The sequence below is a fragment of the Tachysurus fulvidraco genome, chromosome 6 (genome assembly GCF_022655615.1).
Source record: "Tachysurus fulvidraco isolate hzauxx_2018 chromosome 6, HZAU_PFXX_2.0, whole genome shotgun sequence".
Classification (NCBI taxonomy): Eukaryota; Metazoa; Chordata; class Actinopteri; order Siluriformes; family Bagridae; genus Tachysurus; species Tachysurus fulvidraco.
The window spans coordinates 9,828,960-9,852,432 of record NC_062523.1 but is presented as its reverse complement, the minus strand read 5'-3'; the positions used below and the strand labels follow the sequence as shown (position 1 = coordinate 9,852,432).

At 38.2% G+C, this 23,473-nt stretch overlaps 1 protein-coding gene across 1 annotated transcript in view; it reads left to right on the top strand.

Annotated features, from left to right (window-relative positions):
• The window catches only part of trpm2 (transient receptor potential cation channel, subfamily M, member 2), a 31,095-nt gene that overhangs the window by 2,540 nt on the left and 5,082 nt on the right, over positions 1–23,473 (top strand). The window contains exons 6-26 of the mRNA XM_027150906.2: positions 443–609; positions 1,551–1,731; positions 1,877–1,938; positions 2,029–2,229; positions 2,782–2,884; positions 5,043–5,155; positions 5,506–5,823; positions 6,141–6,284; positions 8,340–8,472; positions 9,228–9,373; positions 9,487–9,599; positions 10,782–10,871; positions 11,316–11,541; positions 13,215–13,333; positions 13,439–13,577; positions 13,811–13,982; positions 16,172–16,352; positions 20,033–20,214; positions 20,397–20,529; positions 21,508–21,595; positions 23,342–23,429. Coding sequence (XP_027006707.2) covers positions 443–609; positions 1,551–1,731; positions 1,877–1,938; positions 2,029–2,229; positions 2,782–2,884; positions 5,043–5,155; positions 5,506–5,823; positions 6,141–6,284; positions 8,340–8,472; positions 9,228–9,373; positions 9,487–9,599; positions 10,782–10,871; positions 11,316–11,541; positions 13,215–13,333; positions 13,439–13,577; positions 13,811–13,982; positions 16,172–16,352; positions 20,033–20,214; positions 20,397–20,529; positions 21,508–21,595; positions 23,342–23,429 — 3,099 coding nt within the window. The remainder of the gene's footprint in view (positions 1–442; positions 610–1,550; positions 1,732–1,876; positions 1,939–2,028; positions 2,230–2,781; positions 2,885–5,042; positions 5,156–5,505; positions 5,824–6,140; positions 6,285–8,339; positions 8,473–9,227; positions 9,374–9,486; positions 9,600–10,781; positions 10,872–11,315; positions 11,542–13,214; positions 13,334–13,438; positions 13,578–13,810; positions 13,983–16,171; positions 16,353–20,032; positions 20,215–20,396; positions 20,530–21,507; positions 21,596–23,341; positions 23,430–23,473) is intronic.

The following is a 23,473-nucleotide window of genomic DNA, read 5'->3' as shown; positions in this document are numbered from 1 at the left end:
AATTAAATCTCTTCAAATGTCTCATCACGAAGAATTTTCCTTACTACTTTTGCCTTTGTCTTACTGAGGGTTCTAGACACATGTTTCTGTAAAGCTGCTTTGGGTAAGAAGGAAAATTATGACAAATGTAGATTTTGATCTATATTGAACAAGAAAGAGTTGACAGTATCAAAGAAAAACTTCCTGAGAGGACATGAAGAGGAAAAATGTAGAAGAGCCAGATTCAAAGGTGAACACACCCTCTTCTGAATAACACCCAACCGTGGGATTCTAATGTAAATCAACTACAGATTTTACAGCTGTATACTGTCAAAGTGTATGTTTTAGTGTTTGGCACGAGCATACTGTGAGAGATGAAAATGACTTCTGGATTTAGTACAGGGCAGTTTTTTTTTATTAAAGCAGCAGTTACACCAAAGCAGTTCAATTCCTTCTGTTACAGGTGCATGGATCCTGAGTGGCGGAACACATGCAGGTGTGATGAAACATGTTGGGAGAGCAGTACGGGACCATAATCTAAGCAGTAATGCTGTAGGGGGCCAGATCGTGGCTATCGGAGTGGCCACATGGGGGGTCATCCACAACCGACAGGATCTGGTTCACCCAAATGTGAATATCTTTTCAAATCATTTGACGAGATTTTTGAATTCAGAGTAAATTAATATAGTGGTGCAGCAGTTATTGAGCTAGATCCTGAGCCAGATCCTGAGTTCAACTAACTGTCTGTAGGGAGAATGATGCTCTTATCATAGCAGGTCATGTGACAGGGTCTTAAGTCATCTATTTTGGTTTAGATTTTCTTTCGCAACACAATCATTTTTTGCCATATTTTTTCTCTCTGGTAACTCAAAGGTCAAATGACCAGAACATCCATCCCTCCATCCATCCATCCATCCATCCATCCAGTTTCTGTACCTGTGTATCCTATATAGGGCCACAGGGAACCTTGAGCCTATTCCAGGGGACTCAGGGTACAAGGCAGGAGACACATACAGACATTTACACACCCATCCGTACACTATGGACATTTAGCTATGCCCAGCAGCCAACAACAAGTGTTTTGATTGGGAAAGGAAACTGAAGTACCTGGAGGAAACCTTTGAAACACACAGAGAACATGCAAACTCCATGCACACAGAGCAGAAGCAGGAATAGAACCTCCATTCATGGAGGTGAAAAGCAAACATGCTAACTACTAAGAGCTTAGCACTCATTCTGGTATGGAAGCTACATGGTAACATTAAATATGAGGCAGAAATACACCCTGGAGGAGACACCAGTCAATTTCAGGGTGCAGTGCAGACACACATTTACACTCATTCACACCAAGGAGGCAATTTAGAGCAACTATACCACATGTCATGTTTTTGGGAACAATGGCCACACAGGAGAACATGAAGGAAGCCCACACAATGTTAAAAAAAAATCCAAAACTCCACACAGATAGTAAGTCAAGCTCAGTAAAGCCCTGATTTGTGCATGTACAACCCAAAATTGTGTGTCTATCTGTCTTTCTATCTGTTTGTCTTTTCATCTATTGCGTTTTTTAGGGTCGATTCCCTGCTTATTACTTTCTGGATGAGCATGGACAAGGCCGCTTATCCTGCCTGGATGCTAATCACTCACACTTCCTGCTGGTGGATGATGGAACATCTGGCAAATATGGTGCAGAGATTGATCTTCGTGGGCATCTGGAGAAACTGATCTCAGAGCAGCCTCTAGAAAATCCAGGTAATTTGCTATGGAGATTGACAAAAACTCCACTCTCTTCTGCATAAAATTCCTTGGTATTTTGTAAAAGGTTACAGTCTTTAAATACTCTATATAGTACTGTTAATGTAGTTCTACCTAATTTACTGAAAATCATCCTTACCAGAGAGTGAACTGAAGATTCCAGTCGTATGTGTGGTACTAGATGGTGGACCTGGAACCCTAAATGTGAGATTAATTTCATGTTTTCATTTTAAACCAACTGTTTAGAAGGCCTACTGTCCATTTTTCTCTGAGGTCATGTATCATTTTCCACAGACAATCTACAACGCTATGATGAACGGCACTCCATGTGTTGTTCTGGAAGGTTCTGGACGCTTGGCTGATGTCATTGCCAACTTGGCAGTCCTACCCGTGTCTAAGATCACAATAGCACACATCCAACGACTGATGAAGAGGTTTTTTGCAGAAGATTATGAAAATTTTTCTGAATTGAATATCATTGAGTGGACCAAAAAGGTAGGAACAAGGGCCAAGACAGTAAAGTACAAAATATGCTGCAGTTTCTGAGGTCTTCTGTGGAAAATAATATAATCCTGAGCTATTATTTACAATAAAAATATTGATATTTCAAGTCAAGATAGTGGTACAGATTAAAAAGTATAGCTTTTTTAAAATGTATATTTATTATTATACAATTTAGCTCAGTTTCGATTGTGTTGATTTTATAAATGGACATGTGGTAATTATTATTGATTTTGTTTAATGTACATGTGTATATGAACCATAATGTTAAAAATTAATATGAATTTCCTGTTCAAACACTATTAGCTTAATTTGTTTTCCAATGATTATTGGACATTTATTTTTGGAATATATTGATGGAACAAATCCAATCAAGATCATTAAAGAGTAAAAAAACAAAAAAAAAACAAGGAGCTATTTTGAAGATTAACAAAACTAACCAATGGTTTTTCATAAGCTGTTTATGTTGTCAAATGTATTTGCACTTTATATAAAAACAATAGCACTTTTGTCATCTGACCTAAGATATAACTATATTTTGCAAAGATTCAGGACATCATCCAGATCCCGCAGCTCTTGACCGTGTTCCGCATTGACGAGGAGAAAAACAATGATGTAGACGTAGCCATTCTCCAAGCTTTTCTAAAAGGTGCAATTCAATCCACTTTCCACATCAGTATCCATCTTGCCCTTCATTATCTGGAAATACTCAGAGTTTAATACTCAGAGGAATTCATAATTGTAAAGAATACAATGCTCTAATGGAAATTCGACCAGCAGAGTCAGGTTCAGCTTTTTACGTCCATTAGTGGCTATGGATTAAACAAGTCTGCCATGTGTAGTCTTCCACTGGGTTGAGCTTATTCATATTACATGAAATGATTAAACCTCATACTTTAAACTCCCAGGTCTTGTTGATAGATAGCACCTAACCTTCACCAGACTCTCATAATAGTGACTGAATAATGCTTTAACATAATTTATTGCACATAAAGATTAACAAAGTGATATTGTGTGATGTACAATAGGGGGATTGTTTTTTTATTTATTTATTTATTTATTTATTTATTTAATGTTTCTTATGTTCTTTAAAGCTGCTCTGAGACAAATTCCATTGATAAAATTTCTATTTTTACAATTTTATTTGTATATACATATATATATACAGTGCTCGGCATAAATGAGTACACCCCCTTTTATCAAGATTTTTATCAAATTATCAGTGAATATGAGAGCAATTTGCTGCATTTTTACAAAACCTGAATCAATTTTATCCTGTTCTTCTTCAGAAATGAACCATTGATCTTAGATGTATGTTTTGGGTCATTATCATGTTGACCAGCGGCATTGAGTGATGGTAACATCTTCTCTTTCAGTATTCCATCTATGAAATGCAATGCCCCGAAACCTGCAGCACTCATGCAACCCCACATAAAAACACTGCCACCACCATGCTTTACTGCCGATACTATGCATTTTTCATTATACTCCTCACCCTTGCGATGCCATACAGTTTGGAAACCATCAGAGCCAAAACCATTAATCTTTGTTTCATTACTCCAAAGTATAGAGCCCGAGTAATCTTAACATGAGTGATGGCAAATTCTAGACGTGCTTTTTTGTACATGGGCTTCAGCAGTGCCTTCCTTGATGGTCGACAGCCATGCATGCCACTCCTCGTATAGTGTCATGGGAAACACTCACACCGGTTTGACTTTCTCATGATTTAGCCAACTGTGCAGAACTTGTGAATTTCTTCAACTTTTTGCTCTCGATGAGGTGTTAACTTGTGGGGACGGCCTGGAAGTCTCAGGGAGCTTCCCAAAATTATTCAATTATAAGTATTCAAGCTTATTACTAATGCTTATTAATAATTTCATTGCACAAAAAAAGGTCAAGGTTATAAAAAAAACTTTTTTTGTGCAATGAAATTTTTTCCCTTCTCAGTTCTTGTGACATTTCTTTTCCGTGTGCTGCCATTCGGTCAGCATTACATGGGAGTGGATTTTCTCTCCTAAATATCACTCTTAATTTTCAATTAATCTGTGGCTGCGTGTGTGCTGATGGATTAAACTCATCTGATAATGAATTACAAATTTCTATTACAAATTACTCATTTTGCACCATGATCTTAGAATAGATCCAATTTTGCCTTTGGTACTGACTAATCTCATTCAAAACAAATGAACCATATTTGCACAAATATGTTATTCTAAGAAACCCACAGCCAGTTTTAATTTTAAAGCAAAGATGGAGGTTTTTCTGAGAAATCTGTATGAGCCTATCCTGACCTCCCTGGGGCCCTAAGCAAAATTCTGCTAAGGGGCCCTCCTACCTGACCCGTGAGCCATGTAAACCATTTGCCACACATTCACACTTGCACTGGAAGCACTGCACAGGTCATTTAGTTAGTCAGATAGACTAGAATAGATAGAGACAGAATCACATCAACTTAACTTTACTGTTATTTGCTCTTGCTGACACCAAACTTGAAGGGAACACAAGTTTACCTGATTGCTGTTCTCGCATTTCACTCTCATTTTGTTTCTTTTTTCTCTTTTCATGGCCAGCTTGATAGCTCCGCTTCATATCGTCATCTACACAGTAAACATTAACACGCGCTGTAAAATGAGGCAGGGGGAGGTGGGGCCTTGTGTAATTTGCGGGGCCCTACGCAACTTGTGTAGTGAGCGTATAGGGCCGGTCGGTTCTGGGTGTACGCACTTATGCTGAGCAATATGTACATATATATATAATTGGTAACTGTTGAACAACAGTAGAAGAAAACTTAGTTTTTACCTCCACAGCCCCTCGGTGCAGTGACAGTGTGAACAGAGAGAGACAGCTGCAGCTGGCTGTGGCCTGGAACCGAGTGGATATTGCAGAGAGTGAGATCTTCACTGAAGAAAGTAAATGGAAGGTTTGTTGAATATTTATACATATTCAATTCTGCACTCTGATTAGTCAAATCTCGTGATTACTTTGCAATAACAGCAGCTCTGACATTATTTCGAGCTGTGCATAAGTCTTTTTTTTTTTTTTACTACTTTGGTTTTTTTTTGACAAAACCCCCACCTGGATTATTTGTTTGTTTATTACATTTTAATACGATTTTAATAAGAAGGAACATCATAGAATAATACACAACAAATTCTATCATTTAAGCACTTTCTTTTTTGGATTGGATTCTGTTTCTCTGTTTCAAGTAAAACAAATGTAGATTTTAAACAAATATTTAGGTAACTATTTCATCTGCTAATTTCCCCTCAGTCTTGTGATCTGCACCAGGCCATGTTCTCTGCCCTGGTGGGCCATAAAGCTGAGTTTGTGCGTCTGCTGCTGGAGAATGGGCTATGCCTCCCTCAATTCCTCGAACATGAAGAGACATTGTGTGACCTGTATAAGCATCTTCCCAGCTGTCTGTTTTTGCGCAAAGTGGCCAAACGAGCACAGGGAAGCAAGAGGATTTCCCTGTGCCATGTGGCTGCTGAAGTACGGCGCCTGCTGGGCAGTTTCACTCAACCGCTTTACCATCCAGCACAACTCCTTCACAAAGTAGAGATATCTAATGAGGATAAGGAACTTAAAGTAAGTAATAATGAGGCCAAAGGTCCTTACATCTCTCATTATATACCACATTTCATCCTACATACCTTTTGTTCACTGAAGTTATATTGTTGTAAACATACAGAATAAGTACTTACTATACAAGTAATACCGTATTGTTCCTACTGAATAATATGCTTTAATATCTATAACTGACTAAAGCGTTTTATAGGCTGACATCTAACAACATCTAACATCTTTATGTTTCAGATGAGAATTCAGTAATGTGAATGTTCAAGCAAAAAAATATCACTGAAATCCAAACTCAAAAAAAATCACACTTTCTTTTGGATTTACAGATCAAATCTGAAAGAGGTGTTAGAGAGCCGTACTGCTTCTCGGAGGAGACGATCCCAGATAAAGTGTGTGATTCAGGAAGAGATCTCTTCCTTTGGAGTGTACTGCAGAATCAGAAAGACCTGGCACAGATCACTTGGGAGCAGGTTCTAATACATTCTAAATTTTAATATACTGGAAATATATTAATATAGGGTTCTTTAAACAATAACAGTAATCTGCTAAACAACAAAATTGGTAATAAATCTAATAATATAATAAATTTAATAATGCTGCATTCTTGAAATACTGTCAGTGACTGGATAACTAGGACTGCTAAATGCTAGCTAAGTTATTTTACACTCTGTTAGATCTTACATTCCTCTGTGTCTCTAGTACAAGAAAATATAACAGGACCCCTCTCCTTTTGCTGCTTAATGCCGCCAGCCACATCTCCCTTTTGCCTGCTAACATGCAGTTAATATTTCCAACAAGCCACAGTAGAATTAGCCTGAGCCTCTTTGGATCAATGCCCATACCAGGAACAATCTGCTAGAGTATTGACAACGTGTGACACTCTTGTGACTCACCTGGCTCAGATAACTTCAAAGTCATACCAATGCTAACATTACAAGCACAGAAACAGTCATAGGTCCTGATTCTGACATCCAACTTGGCTAGGCCATGAATCTTGAGTTTGAGTTTTGACACCAGCTGGCTGGCACAGATGTTGATGGTGCTAGCAGCACTGATACTCTTGAAACATCTGGATTTAAGGAAATTTCAGAGATGGGTCATCGACCTGCAGCTAAAGCCCAGATGCAATCAACAATGATGCATTTTTATTTCAGGGAAACGATCACAAACCCTGAACCACTGGAGAAACATGTACTCTCCTTAATTTAGAAAGATGCTCATCATGGATTTACATGTACATTTATTGCATTTGGCAGACGCCCTTATTCAGAGCAACATATAAAAGTGCAAAAGTGAATAAGGAGCAGTGTCGTCCCAGAGAGTGAAATTGAAACACAGCCACTCACTAGGATTAAGGGCAGCTCAGCTGGTTCTTCCTACACATGCTACGACGCCAACACATTTTGATTTGCTAATACTGATAGTCCAGTGTTTAAATAAAAAAAAACCTCACTAGAGTCAGTCCTGGGTTCAGACAAAAGTATGAGTCCAAGTCTGCTAACTACTGATTAACCTGTCTGCTGATCCCTGTCAAAAAAGAACAAACATAAGCCCTTCGATTGTTGCTACAGGAATAGACATAAGCAGGAAGCTCAGCTGTAAAGACTTCATAGAAAGCCTGGCCTGACAGCAGTAACTAATATGCTACAGGTTAGAATTATACCTAACTTGTTAAGTCATAAATCAGCTGGACTATCTCACAGCTCACAATTTGGCCACGATTTAGTCGTCTGAGACAAATTTTGAAAATCCTAAAATATTTCAGGAATCCTAGGGTAAAATCTGTAGTCTTTGATCGCTGGGTTGAAATGGTCACTGACAGCCGAGTAATGGCTGATCAGTTTTTTCCTCTGATGAAGTCCTCCGTCAGAAGGTTTTAGACACTTACTTGCAGTGTGACATCTCCTATGACGAGCGTTAAACCAAGAACCAATAGGAGGTCTGAACCGGGTGACGCACTTAGCACGACAAATTCAAACCACCTTAGGAAAGATGTCAAAACGAGTCAGGTGGACAGCAGAGCAGGAAGAAAAACTAAAAACTATAGAATGTTTCATGTGATCAGTACCTATAGAGCCTGATCATTTTTTGAACAATTGCATCTCTAATTATGGCTGTTATGGGTATCTACTCAAGACCCAGGAGCCACTGCACCAACATTTGAGTAATACAACCAACATTCTTCATTGTGAGAACCAACGAGCTTTGAGAACCAACATGGCAGCTTAATTATTTTTGGGTGCATGGGAATTCATTCATATTCATGCATAGATTTATCCCCTTGTATCACCAGTAAAGCCACAAAAATTCTACTGGCAGCACTTCATGCATTGAGACATGATAAAGCAGGACCTTTTATGAACAAGATGACTATTACCCAGCAAGGAAACACATAGCTAAGACTTGTAGACATGAAGACACCAGTTGTTTTGTGTGTGTGTGTGTGTGTGTGTGTGTGTGTGTGTGTGTGTGTGTGTGTGTGTGTGTGTGTGTGTGTGTGTGTGTGTGTGTGTGTGTGTGTGCAGTGCAATGACTGTATTACGGCTGCTCTGGCTGCCAGTAAAATACTGAAGAAGCTTGCACGGGAAGGAGGAGATAATGGGGATGATGCTGGATCGATGAGGGAGCTTGCAGATCACTATGAGAAACAAGCAATCGGTATAGTGACGTATACACACTTCAGCATTTAACAATTCCATAATTTCTGGCAACTTTCATAAAAATGAGAAAAAGAATACATATAATAATAACTCATACCATTTATTTATTTATTTATTTATTTAGTACTTATTTATTACTTATTTCAGTCAGAATGTAGATCTATGCAGTTTTTTTTTATGTCTAAGCCGATTGATTTTATAACTACCCAAGTAACATAAGTCAATAAAGTGATAAATAAATAAATAAATAAATAAATAAATAAATAAATAAATAAATAAATAAAAATAAATTTCATAATAATTAATAACCTTGGCTAAGGCTTTAGCTCGGTAATGTAAGCCGGATACCCTGTTTAATCAACTCATTAATTCATATGGTAACTACACACTGATAAAATCTATATACTTGTTTAAATTATTCAATGAAAAATTAGCATTTAATTAATAATGCTGTACATGCTATTTATAGCAAGATTGTTTGACATGCCATGCTTATTATTAAGGTAATAACAGGTAATAAAGTAGCATCTATGCTACTGGCATGAAGCAGGGGAGTGTTGGGGAGCACTGAACCAAATTCAGTCAAGATGGCAACATTTAATTCAACTTAAAACAAAAAATGGCAAATGGTGCCATGTTGTTCACTCACATATACAATTGTTGTTATGCCCTTAAAATATTATTAAACAAAACAGGAACCTTAAACGTCTCTTACTCAGCTTCACTGAAATATATTTCTGGTTTTCATCGCAGGTGTGTTCAGTGAATGTTATCGCTATGATGAGCAGCGAGCACAGAAACTGCTGATGCGTGTCTCTCCATCATGGGGTAGAACAACCAGTCTTTGTCTTGCTCTCGATGCCCATGACAGAAGCTTCGTAGCTCACTCTGGGGTCCAGGTAAACACAGTGTGGCATAATAAACTCAGCAAAAAATATTCTGTATTGAAAGTAGTGCATTTGGAATAGATTATATTAGATATAATGCAGTTAAAACAATTCTGTTTTCTCAGGCTTTGCTAACTCAGATCTGGTGTGGTGAATTAGCAGTGGAAAACCCGCAATGGAAGCTGATCCTCAGCATGTTTTTCTTTCCTCTTATCTACACCGGATTTCTGGTCTTTAGGTAACACTGTTGTGCAGCACATTCTATAATCTAATATTTCTGTGAACTTTTTTATTTGGGGCTGGTAAATGATCACAAAAAAAAAAATAGGCAAAAGTTTGTATTCCCATGGTCTTGAATAAAAAATTAAAAAATAAAGAAAAGAAATTCATTTTATTACAAATACTCAGGTTTCTTAATATTGTAAAATATTAATATTTTTTAATATTTACACAAGTTAATGTTAAATAGATTTCTTGTCCTTTTTTTTTAAATTAGAAAGTGTACAGTATGCAAATGAATTCTTTGTAATTATATGCTGTTCATTGTACATATATACTATACATATATACTACATATATACTATATCTTTATACATATATACTACATATATACTATACTATACTACCTGACCATTATACTCATCTGTGCTTGCTAAACATTCAATTCCAGCTTTATTCCTCTTTTGATGTTATAATAACTTCAACTCTTCTTTAAAGGCATTCTGCTTGATTTAAGATTGTGGATGTGGGCATTTGTTCATTCAGCCACAAGAGCATTATTGAGGTCAGACACTGATGGGTGTCAGTATGGGGTGCAGTCAGCATTCCAATTAATTTCAGAGGTGTTCAGTGGGGTTGAGGGCAGGGAACTTACAGTAGGCGCAGAAAACATAAGTCCTTCCACTTACTAGCAAACTATGTCATCATAAAGCTCGTTATAGCATAAAAGACATCCTCTACAATGTTTGTCCTTGTGTGACAACAGTTTGGCAAAGAACTACATATGAGTGTGATGGTCATGTACCTACATTGTTTTGGCCATATAGTGTATAATAGTTGCATGTTGTACTGCATATATTGTACAGTAGCTGAATGCTGATGAATAAGTAGTTTAACCTGTAATAATGTAAATTGTTAAACTGCATATTGTATATAGAACACTGCAAGTTTAATACTATCATTTGCATTCATAGTGAACTGAACTAATTGAATTGCATATGCAAAGATCAGCCACAAGGAAGCAGTGTTTCTTTTAACATTGTGGTTCAATATTCACAGTTATACAGCAAGAAACTTGTAATATAGTGGCTAGGAAACAGGGTCAGGTAGATTCACTAATAGAATAAATATTATCAAGCATCCTTTACGATTATATAAATATAATGATGAAGATGGATGTGTGTCTGTGTCTCCCTTTTAGGCGTGATGAAATCATCCGCAGGGAAGCAGAGAGAAATGAAGAGGAGAAGCTGGTTATGGATTCAGAGGCTTGGAATAAACCTGAATTTCGGTAACATAATGTCTTAATATCTTAAATTATATTGTAGTCTTTAAGTGGTTTGAAAGCATTAAATCTATATCTATAGGTCTAATTAATATATTACATGGCACTGGTTTTATTTTAAGATGGCAAATGTTATTTGTTTTAAAAATATGTGCCTGTTTTGGTATTTTCTATTATCAGAGATTATAAAACAAATTTATTATCTGCTTTATGGCTTTTTTTATTCGGACAGGCCATAATGTCATAATCAGTTTTTTGCTTGAAATCTCAGGGTTACAGTCTGGAGTCATGGGATTTTGTTTTTTGTTTCTTTTCAACATTTAAAAATATATACCAAAGTATTACTTTTCAGTTATTGAGCCAAATTAAAACTGCACTTAGATATATGGTGATTACTGAAGATACTGAAAAAGCTTGACTATGCAGCAATTTTATCCTTTCTCCATCTAGTAACCAGTCTGACACGAGCTCTGTGCAACCACTAAACTGCTGGACAAGATTAGCGGGTCTGTACTCCTGTCCTCAGGTGAAATTCTACTGGAACATATTGGCTTACTTTGGATTCCTGTTTCTGTTTGCTGTGGTGTTGATGACAGACTTCCAGCCTACGCCATCTTGGAAGGAATTGCTCTTGTATGTCTGGCTCACCTCGCTCATGTTTGAAGAGATCAGACAGGTAAGAAAGGCACAGTGAATTAAATCAAATGATGTACATGTTTATTTATTATCTGTTTTTCAGAATTTTTAACCTTAATATTATTATTTGCTTTTCTTCCACATAATAATAATAATAATAATAATAATAATAATAATAATAATAATAATAATAATAATAATAATAATAATATTAATAATAATGAAAATTGTGAAATATTAGGATTACTGCACAATTTCTATGCAGTCATAAAGAAGATATACACTGCTGCTTGAATTAAACAACCAGTGATCACTGTTAGCATTAAGACTACACAAAATATTACACAACATTAATCTTTACAACTTCACAAAATGAGCTCCTTGTAGGCATGGTTTGCTAAGGTTGGAGTGTCCGGCATAGAGCCCTAGCTGAAACACTGTTGAGCACCTTTGAGATGAACTGGAACACAGACTAAAGCCTGGACATCATTACCTGTCGTCACACAGGCTCTTGTGAATGAATGAACTCAAACCCTCACATCCATGCTCCAATATCTAGTGGTGGACCTGGGATTTGAACTTCGAATCAGTAGTCCAGCACCTTAACCCCTAGTCCACCACATCCTATAGCTGAGATAAATAAATATGAAATAGTATGTACATTAAACAAAAAGTGCACTGGTCAGCTACCCACATACTTTCAGCCATACAGTTTAGCTGCAATAACATGTGATAACAGGAACTTACTTGTTTTACAGACATTCCCCAACATTAAAGGTGCCCTTTAATTGACAAGAGTTAACTGCTTGTAAAAATAAAAGGAATAAAACTTTTTTTGGGAGGGCTTCTATAGGACAATAATCAATTTTAGATTTTCAACAGTAACTCTGCTTTAGGTCTGCCACCATTCTAGTTTCATGTCTTAATTATTTACTTGCATACGGGGACCTTCCCCAAAACTGTTGCAACAAAGTAGGAAGCAAAGAATCCACCACAATACAGTGTGTTAAACACCAAGACAATGCCCCATGCACCAAGTGAGATCCATAAAGACAGGGTTTGCCAAGATTGATGTCTAAGAACCAAAATGGCCTGTGCAGAGTCCTGATCTAAACCCAACTGAACACCTGAACTCCTCACCTGACATCCTCGTGCAACCTTTTGTGCAATTGTGGCTAAATGAACCTGAAATGCTGATTTGGTACTAGATTGTCTGTTCTGTTTAATCATGCCAGTAACTTTTAGAAGAGCAATTGGTTGCACTGGTGGCCTATTTGAGTATCAGTATTTGTTACGGCAAACAAGTAATGTTGGTATGTATAGGTGTCATTCTCACAGAGAGCATCGCAGCAAGACCCTGACGCAGGATACATTGCAACACATTTATTGACGAAAGACACAAAAATAAAATAAACGTGTGTGGGAAAAGACATGTGACTTCCACAACCAGAATCTCTGCCAGCACCCCCTCTGGTGGCCTGGCAGAGAATTGTCCCACAAGTTCCTGACAGTAGGACTATTGGTCAAGTCAATTTAAATATTATTTACTGTATAAAGCACATGTAAAGACAATGTTTGAGTTGTAAGTGCTGTCCATAATATCATATAACATCACATTAAATAGCACGAAGGTGGATGAATGAATGTATACATGAATATTTATGGAGGTTTAAGCTTTTTTTCTCCCTTGTTTTCATGTGTCCTTCTGCTTAGCTCTTCTATGATTTTGATGGGTTTACATTTTGGAAGAAACTGAAAATGTATATTAAAGACACATGGAACATTTTGGACATGTTGTCAATATTGCTTTTCATCACCGGCCTGGCTTGCAGGTCAGATACGTAACAGACACAAAAAGCAATTACATAATCATCTAGATGTTTTATATATCAGCTCACAGCCTGAAGTTAAGATGGGACCCTTTATCTCCTCTCCAGGCTCCAGGCTTCGAGTACAGTGTTCTATGTGGGGAAAATCATCCTCTGCATTGACTTCATCATATTCAGTTTGCGCCTGATGGCTATCTTCACCATCAGCAAGACCTTAGGGCCTAAGATTATCATTGTCAGGAGAATGGTAAGAATAACATAACATTCAGTGTGAGTTTATTCGTATAATGCTTTTATTTTCCCAAAGCAGCTTTACAGGAATCCAGCTGCAACAGTGGTAAGGACTCCATAAAGTGCTGCTATTCATATAAAAAGAGTGTTTTTTCTATTTACTTCTAACCTAAAATGAAACCTATGGATACTAATACATGGTAAGGTGAATGATTTATTCTTTATTCGCCTGTCCTTATCTCTCTGTAGATGATGGATATGTTCTTCTTCATGTTCCTGCTCAGTATCTGGGTGGTTTCATACGGAGTGGCAACACAGAGCATCCTGATTGAGAATGAGGATCGATTTAACTGGATTATGCGTGGTGCTGTCTATGAGCCCTACCTCATCATATTTGGGACTTTGCCTGACAATGTGGACAGTAAGTAAAAAGATTTCAGAAGAGTTGTTACAGAAGCAATTAGGAATCATTGACAAATTGAGAATCTTCACCAGTTAACAGATATTACATTTTTCAAATTAAAGGTGGGGTGTACGATGTTTGAAAGCCAATGTTGACATTTGAAATCACCAAAACAAACACGCCCCTAACCCAAATGGGTCCCACCCCTGTATTGATAGCTCTGCCCACATATACAGGCAAGAAAAACACCTAGTGTTTTTATCATAGCCAAAGGGAAGAACAATACGAGTGCAGATAAAGAAACAAGCAAAAATGACACACAAGCATAATCATGCAAAGGACGGCATATATTAGTTCTGTGAAACAAAGCAAAACCAACGTTACTCACCTATCGAGAAGGAAAAAAACAACCTCTGCGTCCCATTGCAGGCCTTCCCAGCTCCTTCAGTTCTCTCCAGCGCTGGAAAGCTGATCTTATATTAAGACGGGTCCTGCTTCTTGCCTTATCTTAAGCCTTTTGTCACTTTTCGTGTTTATCCGCCATGTCAATGTTTCAATTGCATCCGGCTAATGTCACACATGCGCACTGAACACTCTTTCCGTCGCAAATTGATAAGACACGCTCCTTTCTGCTCATTGGCTACACGTTTGTTTTGTTTGTCTGCCCGCCTCAGATTTCTGAAGCATTTCTCAAACAACTTACACCCCACCTTTAATCTTAATTGTCAAAAGGTAGACCTTTAGCTTTCAGGGATTCTAAAGAGACTTATAGTTGGTTATTCTATTAGTGTCATGTTAATACCAGAGTCTGCATGGATTTCTACTTCTCGCAGTGCGCCTATTAACAAGGACGTCTGGGACTACGACACTCTCATTCCACATTCATTGTAACATTCCAATTACTATTACTGATCTCATGCACACGCATATACAGTAGACACCCTTACCGAAATTGGAGTGATTTACTTATCTCCATGTATTTGCCATGTATTTGCCTGATTTACAAAGCCTTAGTTTCAATTTTGTTGCTTCTAGTTTTGACCCAAATGTGATTGTGCTAATTATGCTTCTGAATTTTTCCCTTGATCTTGGATATTCTTTTTGCACATAATCTGAGTCAACTCCGGTTTCTTGTCTTTTAATTTACCCATTTTTTGGATTTGACAAGATTTGTTGATTATAAAAAGTATTTTTTTTATCCTACATTTTATTTTAGGAGGTACATTACAGTATCTACAACCAGCCATTTCCTTACCAGTTTCTTCTAAGATTTTCAGTTCACAGAAACCACAAAGCCCTCTGTCTTGAAGAGTTTCTCGACTATTAAAAGTGTTAACGTTGGAGATGCCTTACAAAAATGCCAAATAATCGACAAAAACTTATATGACTTATATTTGTAAAAATAATAGCATGTTTGCAATTTATTTTTTTATTTGACTTATATTATACATATGGATCACTCACTATCTTATCATAACTACATATCTGAGTTAGGTGACATAGCTAGTGAACCTGTATTAGAATAACTGCATTATTATAAAGCAGTAATGTTATTTCACCTTCTGGTACATGTATATTTAAATAGAGAATACAATAGTGCTGTGGAAAATTATACATATTCTTTTCTAGTCCTACTTTGCAAATTACCTATTTTACATTTTAACATGATTATTGTTTGTAAGTCACCCATAACACACCTATTTTCTGCATGCTGTATATCCATAATTTTATTTGGGATCTTATTGAAATCCGGGGGGCAAGGTGGCTTAGTGGTTAGCACGTTTGCCTCACACCTTGTGTATGTGGAGTTTGTATGTTGTCCCTGTACCTCGGGGGTTTCCTCCGGGTACTCCGGTTTCCTCCCCCAGGCCAAAGACATGCTTGATTGGCATCTCTGGAAAAATTGTCTGTATTGTGTAATTGCGTGAGTGAAAGAGAGTGTGTGTGCCCTGCGATGGGTTGGCACTTCGTCCAGGATGTATCCTGCCTTGATGCCCGATGACGCCTGAGATACAGGCACAGGCTTCCCGTGACCCGAGGTAGTTTGGATAAGCGGTAGAAAATGAATGAATGAATGAATGAATGAATGAATCTCATTGAAATCCTATTTAATTGGAGCCTAAATATTTCAATTTGTTTTTGTTAGATAATGTTAGAATTGTTCATTTCTGACATCCCTATGCATTCTTTGTGTATGTGTATTCCAGATACCAAATTTGACTTGAATAGTTGCAGTGTTAATGGCTCTGATCCTCTAAAGCCCAAGTGTCCCATGTTGAATAGTGACAACAGTCCAGTCTTTCCTGATTGGCTGACCATCATCATGCTGTGTGTTTATCTTCTCTTTGCCAACATCCTTCTACTTAACCTCCTCATTGCAATCTTCAAGTGAGTTTCAGTACTACACTTACACTACAAATCTAATTATCTACATGCTGCATGTCATGCTATGTGTCATTGCAGTGGCCTGTTTGTTACAGTATGGTAGCCATAACGTTACATGGTTAGCCTTGTCTTTTAAATGTACTGTGGGTCTACTGATGTTTAGATGCATTCCATTCAACTCAGAATCGGGTAATATTCCACCTCTTAGTAGAAAAAGTGCAATGGATTGCCACAATCAGATTTCCAAATAGTCACCCCAAACTTCACTCAGAAATGTTTCTAGGACATTGCACTGACAAGGTTACACAAAGGGAGAGAAAAGAGGCTGATGACCATTTAAAACCATCAGAAAGAGCAAGCATGACAAACATTCACATACCCTGAGGCAATGTGAGGCACCTGTTTGCCACCACCAAAGAGAACTACGGTATATGTCAATTAACATTAGCTAGTCACAGCCTGAGGTGAATCCTCATGAAAATCTGGTAGCATGGAATGCAACGGAAGTCTGCCTCATAAATCTATGTATTACTCTTATAGGCAGCCTTGCATCTGACCATTTAAAATGCATTCGTCTGTAACAAATGAAGGAGAAATTGAAACACTCTACAAAAGATGAAGCCAGCCAGCCATGCATTTAACTAAGCTAATGATCTACATTTACACTTTAAATACAGAGACAGCTCTCAGAGAAAGACAACCAAGCACAGTAGATGGAGATGATGTAAAATGGCTAAGGTGGCCCAAGGACTGCCTTCCCTGCAGATTCACACAATTAAACAAAACTGTAATTATAGATCATTTAATTAACAGTGCATTAATTAGCAGATTATAAGCTTAATTAATACACCTTTAGCGTTATGGCCAACACATGTTCCCATGTGACTTCTTTACACAATCTTTGTTAATTCTCAGTTGTTAGATTTCTAATAACCAGCTCCACACACAAAATTACACACACACACCCCACCCCCAACCAAGCAGAGGGAGCCGTCACCAGAACACTAGGACATCCAAGACTTGCTAAGCCATTCTGGGTTACTGGTATTTAAACCATGCACACACTGACTTCCATCACAAAGTATTACCAGTTTCCTGTTATTCTGAGATGATTGTTTTTCTTGTATTGCTTTATTTGAGTGCACCTCCTCCATGCCCTTCAAGGACACCCTGTTCCTGAATTAGCCGTAGACATACCGAGAGGACTCCATGAATGGCGCTTTCCTCGTGACACTGCCCACAGGGAAGAAGACACCGCCCTTATTGAGCAGCAGATATTTGGGACTCGCCGGGACACATCTCTTACAACCACTTTTCTCAGCTCGTGCATGAAAACTTTGAGTATCCGACAGGGGACGAAGACGCTCCAGATCTGTCTGTGCTTTGAGTTCATGACAAACTTTGTAGTGAAGTTACACATCCTTGCATCCCAGAGTGGGTGGTATGACACCGCCTTAAAACCTCTTTCTCACAAAGCACGAAATCCCACCCTACAGGCTGAACTGTGACATCGCTCAATATCTCTTTGGCTATACATCTCAATAACCTCCTCCAAACCCAGCCCTCCCTCTGCCCCACTTATTCATTCCTCTCACCTATCTTGGAGCATTGGAAACCAGGCCATCTCTATCTGAACAAATGCAGATTGGCAGAGCACAGGTGACTCCATACAAATGATTCAGGTGGGTACAGCTGTAGCTTTGCTTTTACTGTTGTCAAGAGAGACACCTGGCTGGAGAAACCAGCCTCCTGAACAACTAAGGAGAGCCTTACTCCAAGTCTTCATAGTGTACAAATCATTATCCAGATCAGTCATATTAACGAGAGCCATTTTTTCTCAGCCCTGTAAAGCTCAGCTATCAACTTGATCCACAGCAAACTGATTTGGTGGTGGCCCCCCTCATGGCTCTGTTATGGGGAAAACCCAAGAAACTCATCTGGTCTGCTTGCACACAGAAGGCTTTTAATGACCTAAAGCCCAGGTTAACCACAGCACCCATCCTCCAGGATCCTGACCTCAACCCGCCTTTTGTAGTGGAGGTTGACGCCTCCTGTTGTGGGATTGGGGCCATTCTGTCTCAATGCCATGGCTTACCAAGCAAGCTTTCCACTATACCTTCTTATCCAGGATGTTAACACCAGAAGAAGCGAATTTTGATGTGAGCAAAAGAGAACTTCTTTCTATCAAGAAACCCTTGAAGTGTGGAGACACTTGCTGGAGGGAGCCTGACATCCTTTCCAGGTCATAACCGACCATAAGAACCTCAAACATATAAGAAAAGGTAAGCATCTAAACCCCTGCCAAGTGCAGAGGGCCCTATTGTTGACTCGGTTATATTTCACCATGATTTATCACCTCGGGACTAAGAACGGCAAAGCAGAGGCCCTCTCCTGACAGCACAATTTAATGAGCATAGACCCTAACCTTATTCGACCACATTTTTCAAACCTTTAGCCTACCACAGTATAAATTGACAGGGGTCTGCCCAAAATTCCCTCACACAAACAGTGCATCCTCCTTAAACCGACCAAAATCACAGACTCTACCCCTCAGCCAAGAACAACTCTGCCACACTTGGGAGGTCAACTTCAGTACCTTGTTGACTGGAAAGGTTACCCTCCAGAGGAACTTTTATGGGTTGGAGCCAACGACATCCTTGACCCATCCCAGAAGGAGAACACCTGGAGGTGTTCCTAGAGCAGGGGATTCAGCTCTACACACAATCTCCCCTGATCTGCCAGAGCGTTTTGTCATCATAAAAAAAAAAAAATCTCAGGGTCATGCTAAGTACAGTATTTCTGGGTTACAAGAACACACGCTGACTTCCTCGACGAAGTATAACTCCGAGCCATTTGCATACCTTGTTTTGCTTTCACCCCTTTTGCCATTGTTTTTCAGACGTCTGTTTTGTTCAATGCCGATTTCTGCCTGCCATTTTTGTGTGTGTGCTCTGTGTGTTTGTGATTCAATTAAATCTGCAAATGAATTGAACACCATCTGATTCTGCCTCTGCAACTTAGTACATGTACAATGTATAACGTAAAATACTCACTGGGATTGTACATGGTGCAGTGGTTAAGCGTTCGCCCTTTAGTTGCAAAATCAGAAATCCAGACAATGCTATGGCCATTGAAGATATATTCAAATAATTGCAAAATTAACTAGCCCTGAGCAGTACAAGTTACAAGCTTTACAGCAGGCTGATGTGTGTATGTACAGTAACAACTATTGTTCTGTGCATATACAGATGCTTAAAACTGTAACCATTACTTAGTCAACCATTGGAATTCTCCAAGTTTCTACATATAGGCACCAGTGGATATTTATTTGCATATTAATGATTATGTGATTTATTTATCTATTCCTTTTATTTAACTTTTTTCCATTTGTGTGAATGTGTTATTTTCCTTCATATAGATTATTTTATCAACAAGCCCTGGAGGGCCAGGGGAGGGGGTCATGTCTAATGATTTACTGTTTTATGCAATCTATTTCGTACAGTTACTGCTGTGTAAATCCAGTTAATAAAGAAAAAAACAAAACCAAGTAATTATTTTTCAGGAGGACTGATAATTAACTTGTATTTTAAACTGTGACTCAGAGACACCAAATTATTTTCTTTTTTTTAGGAAATACCTGAGTATTCATATTTCTGTGAAAATTGCTCTGGTCTGTTTTACAGCTACACATTTGAGGAGGTACAAGGCAATACAGATATAATCTGGAAGTTTCAACGTTATGAGCTGATAAAGGAGTACCATAGTCGCCCCGCTCTACCTCCTCCCTTCGTCATCCTGAGCCACATTTACCTCTTCATCCGACGTGTGCTCCTGCGCCGTGCCCCTCAGAAACATAAGATCTTCAGTAAGCAAAAACTATTTTTTGAAAATCTAAAGCCAGCTATATATTTTTTGTGTGCGAATATGTTACTAACTAAGTTAGTTCTACCATGTTTCTAATACACAGAAAATTGACAAAGATGCTGTAACTAAAGTAGTAGTACTGGACTTCAGTAGTTAAGCAATATGTTCATCTGTTATACACAGGACAAGAACTGAGTCAGAGAGAAGAAGAAGAGCTGATGTCATGGGAGTCATTCATGAAGGAAAACTATCTGGCATCTGTAAAACAGGACAGTAGCCAGAGTATGGAGCAACGTATGGAAGACACAGCAGAAAAGTAAAGTAAAAATGTACCACTTCAGTTTTTCTTTAGCTTTTCTTTAGTATCTGACTTGTAGCATCTTTACAGACACACACACACACACACACACACACACACACACACACACACACACACACACACACACACACACACATACATACATACATACATACATACATACATACATGTACATAAGCCTGTGGCTTAACTGAGGTCTGGATAACTACAAACCCTTCCTTTACTACATTCATATTTATATTCATTCCACACAGCATTTAATAAATAATTTATTGAATGAATCAGAGAACAATACATTACTGCAGTATATGGCTGATTTAAATCAGGGCCATATAAAAACAAACTGGTAAGCAGTGAATAAAATATGTTGGGGTGCACTGTTATAGGAAAATTATTAACAATCCAGTGGTGTAATGTGGCTTAAGAAGCAGATCTACTTTTAACACTCCAAAGTTGATCAATTTCAAATAACAGTATACGCTAAAGTGATTTATTTTTATTATTAACACAGCATCGGAAAAGCCTAAAAATGATTAGTGTTTGATCATTTAAATCAGCAGCTTTACCTCTGAATGTTACAAAGAAGAAACACAGATACATTCACCATATCTACCATTATACATATATACATATTTACATATACATATAATTACATAACAATTACATGTAAATGAAAAGTCTCATTTCTTGGAATGTCCTTCTCACATTATTATACACAAATCTACAATTTGCCTTTTATCCGGCAATGCGGTCAGAGTCGCTACATGTTCTTCTTTTGTATAAGTACAAATCTGACATTGCTTATATTACTGGCTCTTGGGCAAAGGACATGCTTGTAATGTGGTGTTAATATAATTTTATAATATAAGAGGCTAATTTGATAACTGATAAATTTTGTAAGCTCTGGAGTTTAGAAAGCAGTTTGATTTGGTAATGCTATATAGAATAATATAATCAGCCATTTTTCTCTTACAGAGTTGGAACCATGTCTGAAATAATAGAGCAAGGACAAGAATGGGGTTTTGTGTCTGTGGCAAAAAGGCTGGGCCGATTAGAGGAGCAGGTCTGAAAATTTTTTTATTAAAGGACTTGACGGTTAATGGATTAAATCAAATGCATTAAAGAAAGATTCCCCAGATCTGGATTAAATAACATATTGTCCAGTATTGTTGAACTACAGTGTATTGCTTAGTTCTATTCATTAACAGTCAAATGTTAATCATAGTCTAAATAAATCAAATGCTTTTTCTATTGTAGTACTTTGTACAGCATTAATATGAAACCAGTATAATTTATTTGAATATTTATGCTATGTTTAATATAGCCACAGGGATGGCAAGCCAGTGACTTCTGTTAATGGAGAAGTACAGAGATGATCAGGAGGAGCTGCACTGCATCTTTGTGGATTTAGTGAAAGTGTATGAAAGGGAGCTGTGAGAGAGGAGCTTCGGTACTGTATGAGAATGTCAGGAGTGGCAGAGAAGTATGTCAAAGTAGTTCAGAATATGTATGAGAGAAGTATGACAATGGTGAGATGTGCTGTAGGTCAGACAGTGGAGTTCAAGGTGGAGGTGGGGCTACATCCAGGATTGTGCTTTGAGTCCCTTTTGGTTTGCTTTGGTGATGGACAGGTTGACAGATGAAGTCAGATAGGAATCACCGTAGACATTGATGTTTGCAGATGGCATTGTGATCTGTAGTGAAAGTATAGAGCAGGTGGAGGATCACCTGGAAAGGTGTAGGTCTGCTCTGGAAAGAAGAGGAATGAAAGTCAGTCGTAGTAAGGCACGAGTTTAAGTATTTGGGGTCAACTGTCCAGTGCGACAGGGAGTGTGGAAAAGAGGTGAAAAGGCGAGTGCAGGTGGGTTGGAGTGGATGGAGAAAAGTGTCAGGAGTGTTGTGTGACAGATGAGTGTCAGCAAGAATCAAAGGAAAGGTGTACAGGACAGTAGTAAGACCTGCTATGCTGTATGGGGTTAGAGACTGTAGCAGTGAGGAAAAGACATGAATCAGAGATGGAGTTAGCAGAGATCAGGATGTTGAGGTTCTCTTTAGGAGTGACAAGGATGAACAGGATTAGGAAGGAGCACATCAGAGGGACAGCTCAGGTTGGCTGTTTTGGGGACAAGGTGAGATGGTTTGGACATGTACAGTGGAGGGAGATGGTTATATTGGTAGAACGATGTTGGAGATGGAGCTGCCAGGTAAGAGGTCAAGAGAAAGGCCAAAGATGAGATATATGGATGCATTAAAAAAGGACATGAAGCAAATTGGTGAGAGAGCAGAGGATGCCGAGAATAGAGTTAGGTAGAAACAGATGATTCTCTGTGGTGACCCCTAACAGGAAAAGTCAAAAGTAAAAGAAGAAGATCTGTGCTATGTTTGTAGACACCTGACAATCACACCATTATTTGTGGACTTTCAAAAAACCGATGTCACAAATTTGGAAGCATAAAATTTTATAGAATATCATTGTATGCTATAATGTATGCACAGAACCATGTCCTCAACCCCACTTAACTAATTTGGGATGAACAGGTACACTGAATGCACCCCAGACCTTCTCACCTGAAATCATAACTCATGCTGAATGAGCAAATTCTCTTTAGCCACATTCTAAATGCTGAAGGAAATCCTACCCAGAAGAGTGTACAAGGCAGCAACAAGCCTACTATGTTCAATGCACATGGTACTGGAATGGAATATTACATATAGGTGTGATCTTTACGTGTCTGCAAACATATGCTCGTATATATTGCCCATAGAGTCTAGGTGGATGTTTAAGACAATAACTTTTTTTTTCTCATAGGTTTGTCAGTCAGCTAAGGCATTACATTGGATCATGGACACACTTAAATGTCAGGGTTACAAATCCACACAGGACGTTCCTATAATGGGTAAAGTTTTTTGCTTCAGTACTCTTTACATGATTTATTAATGC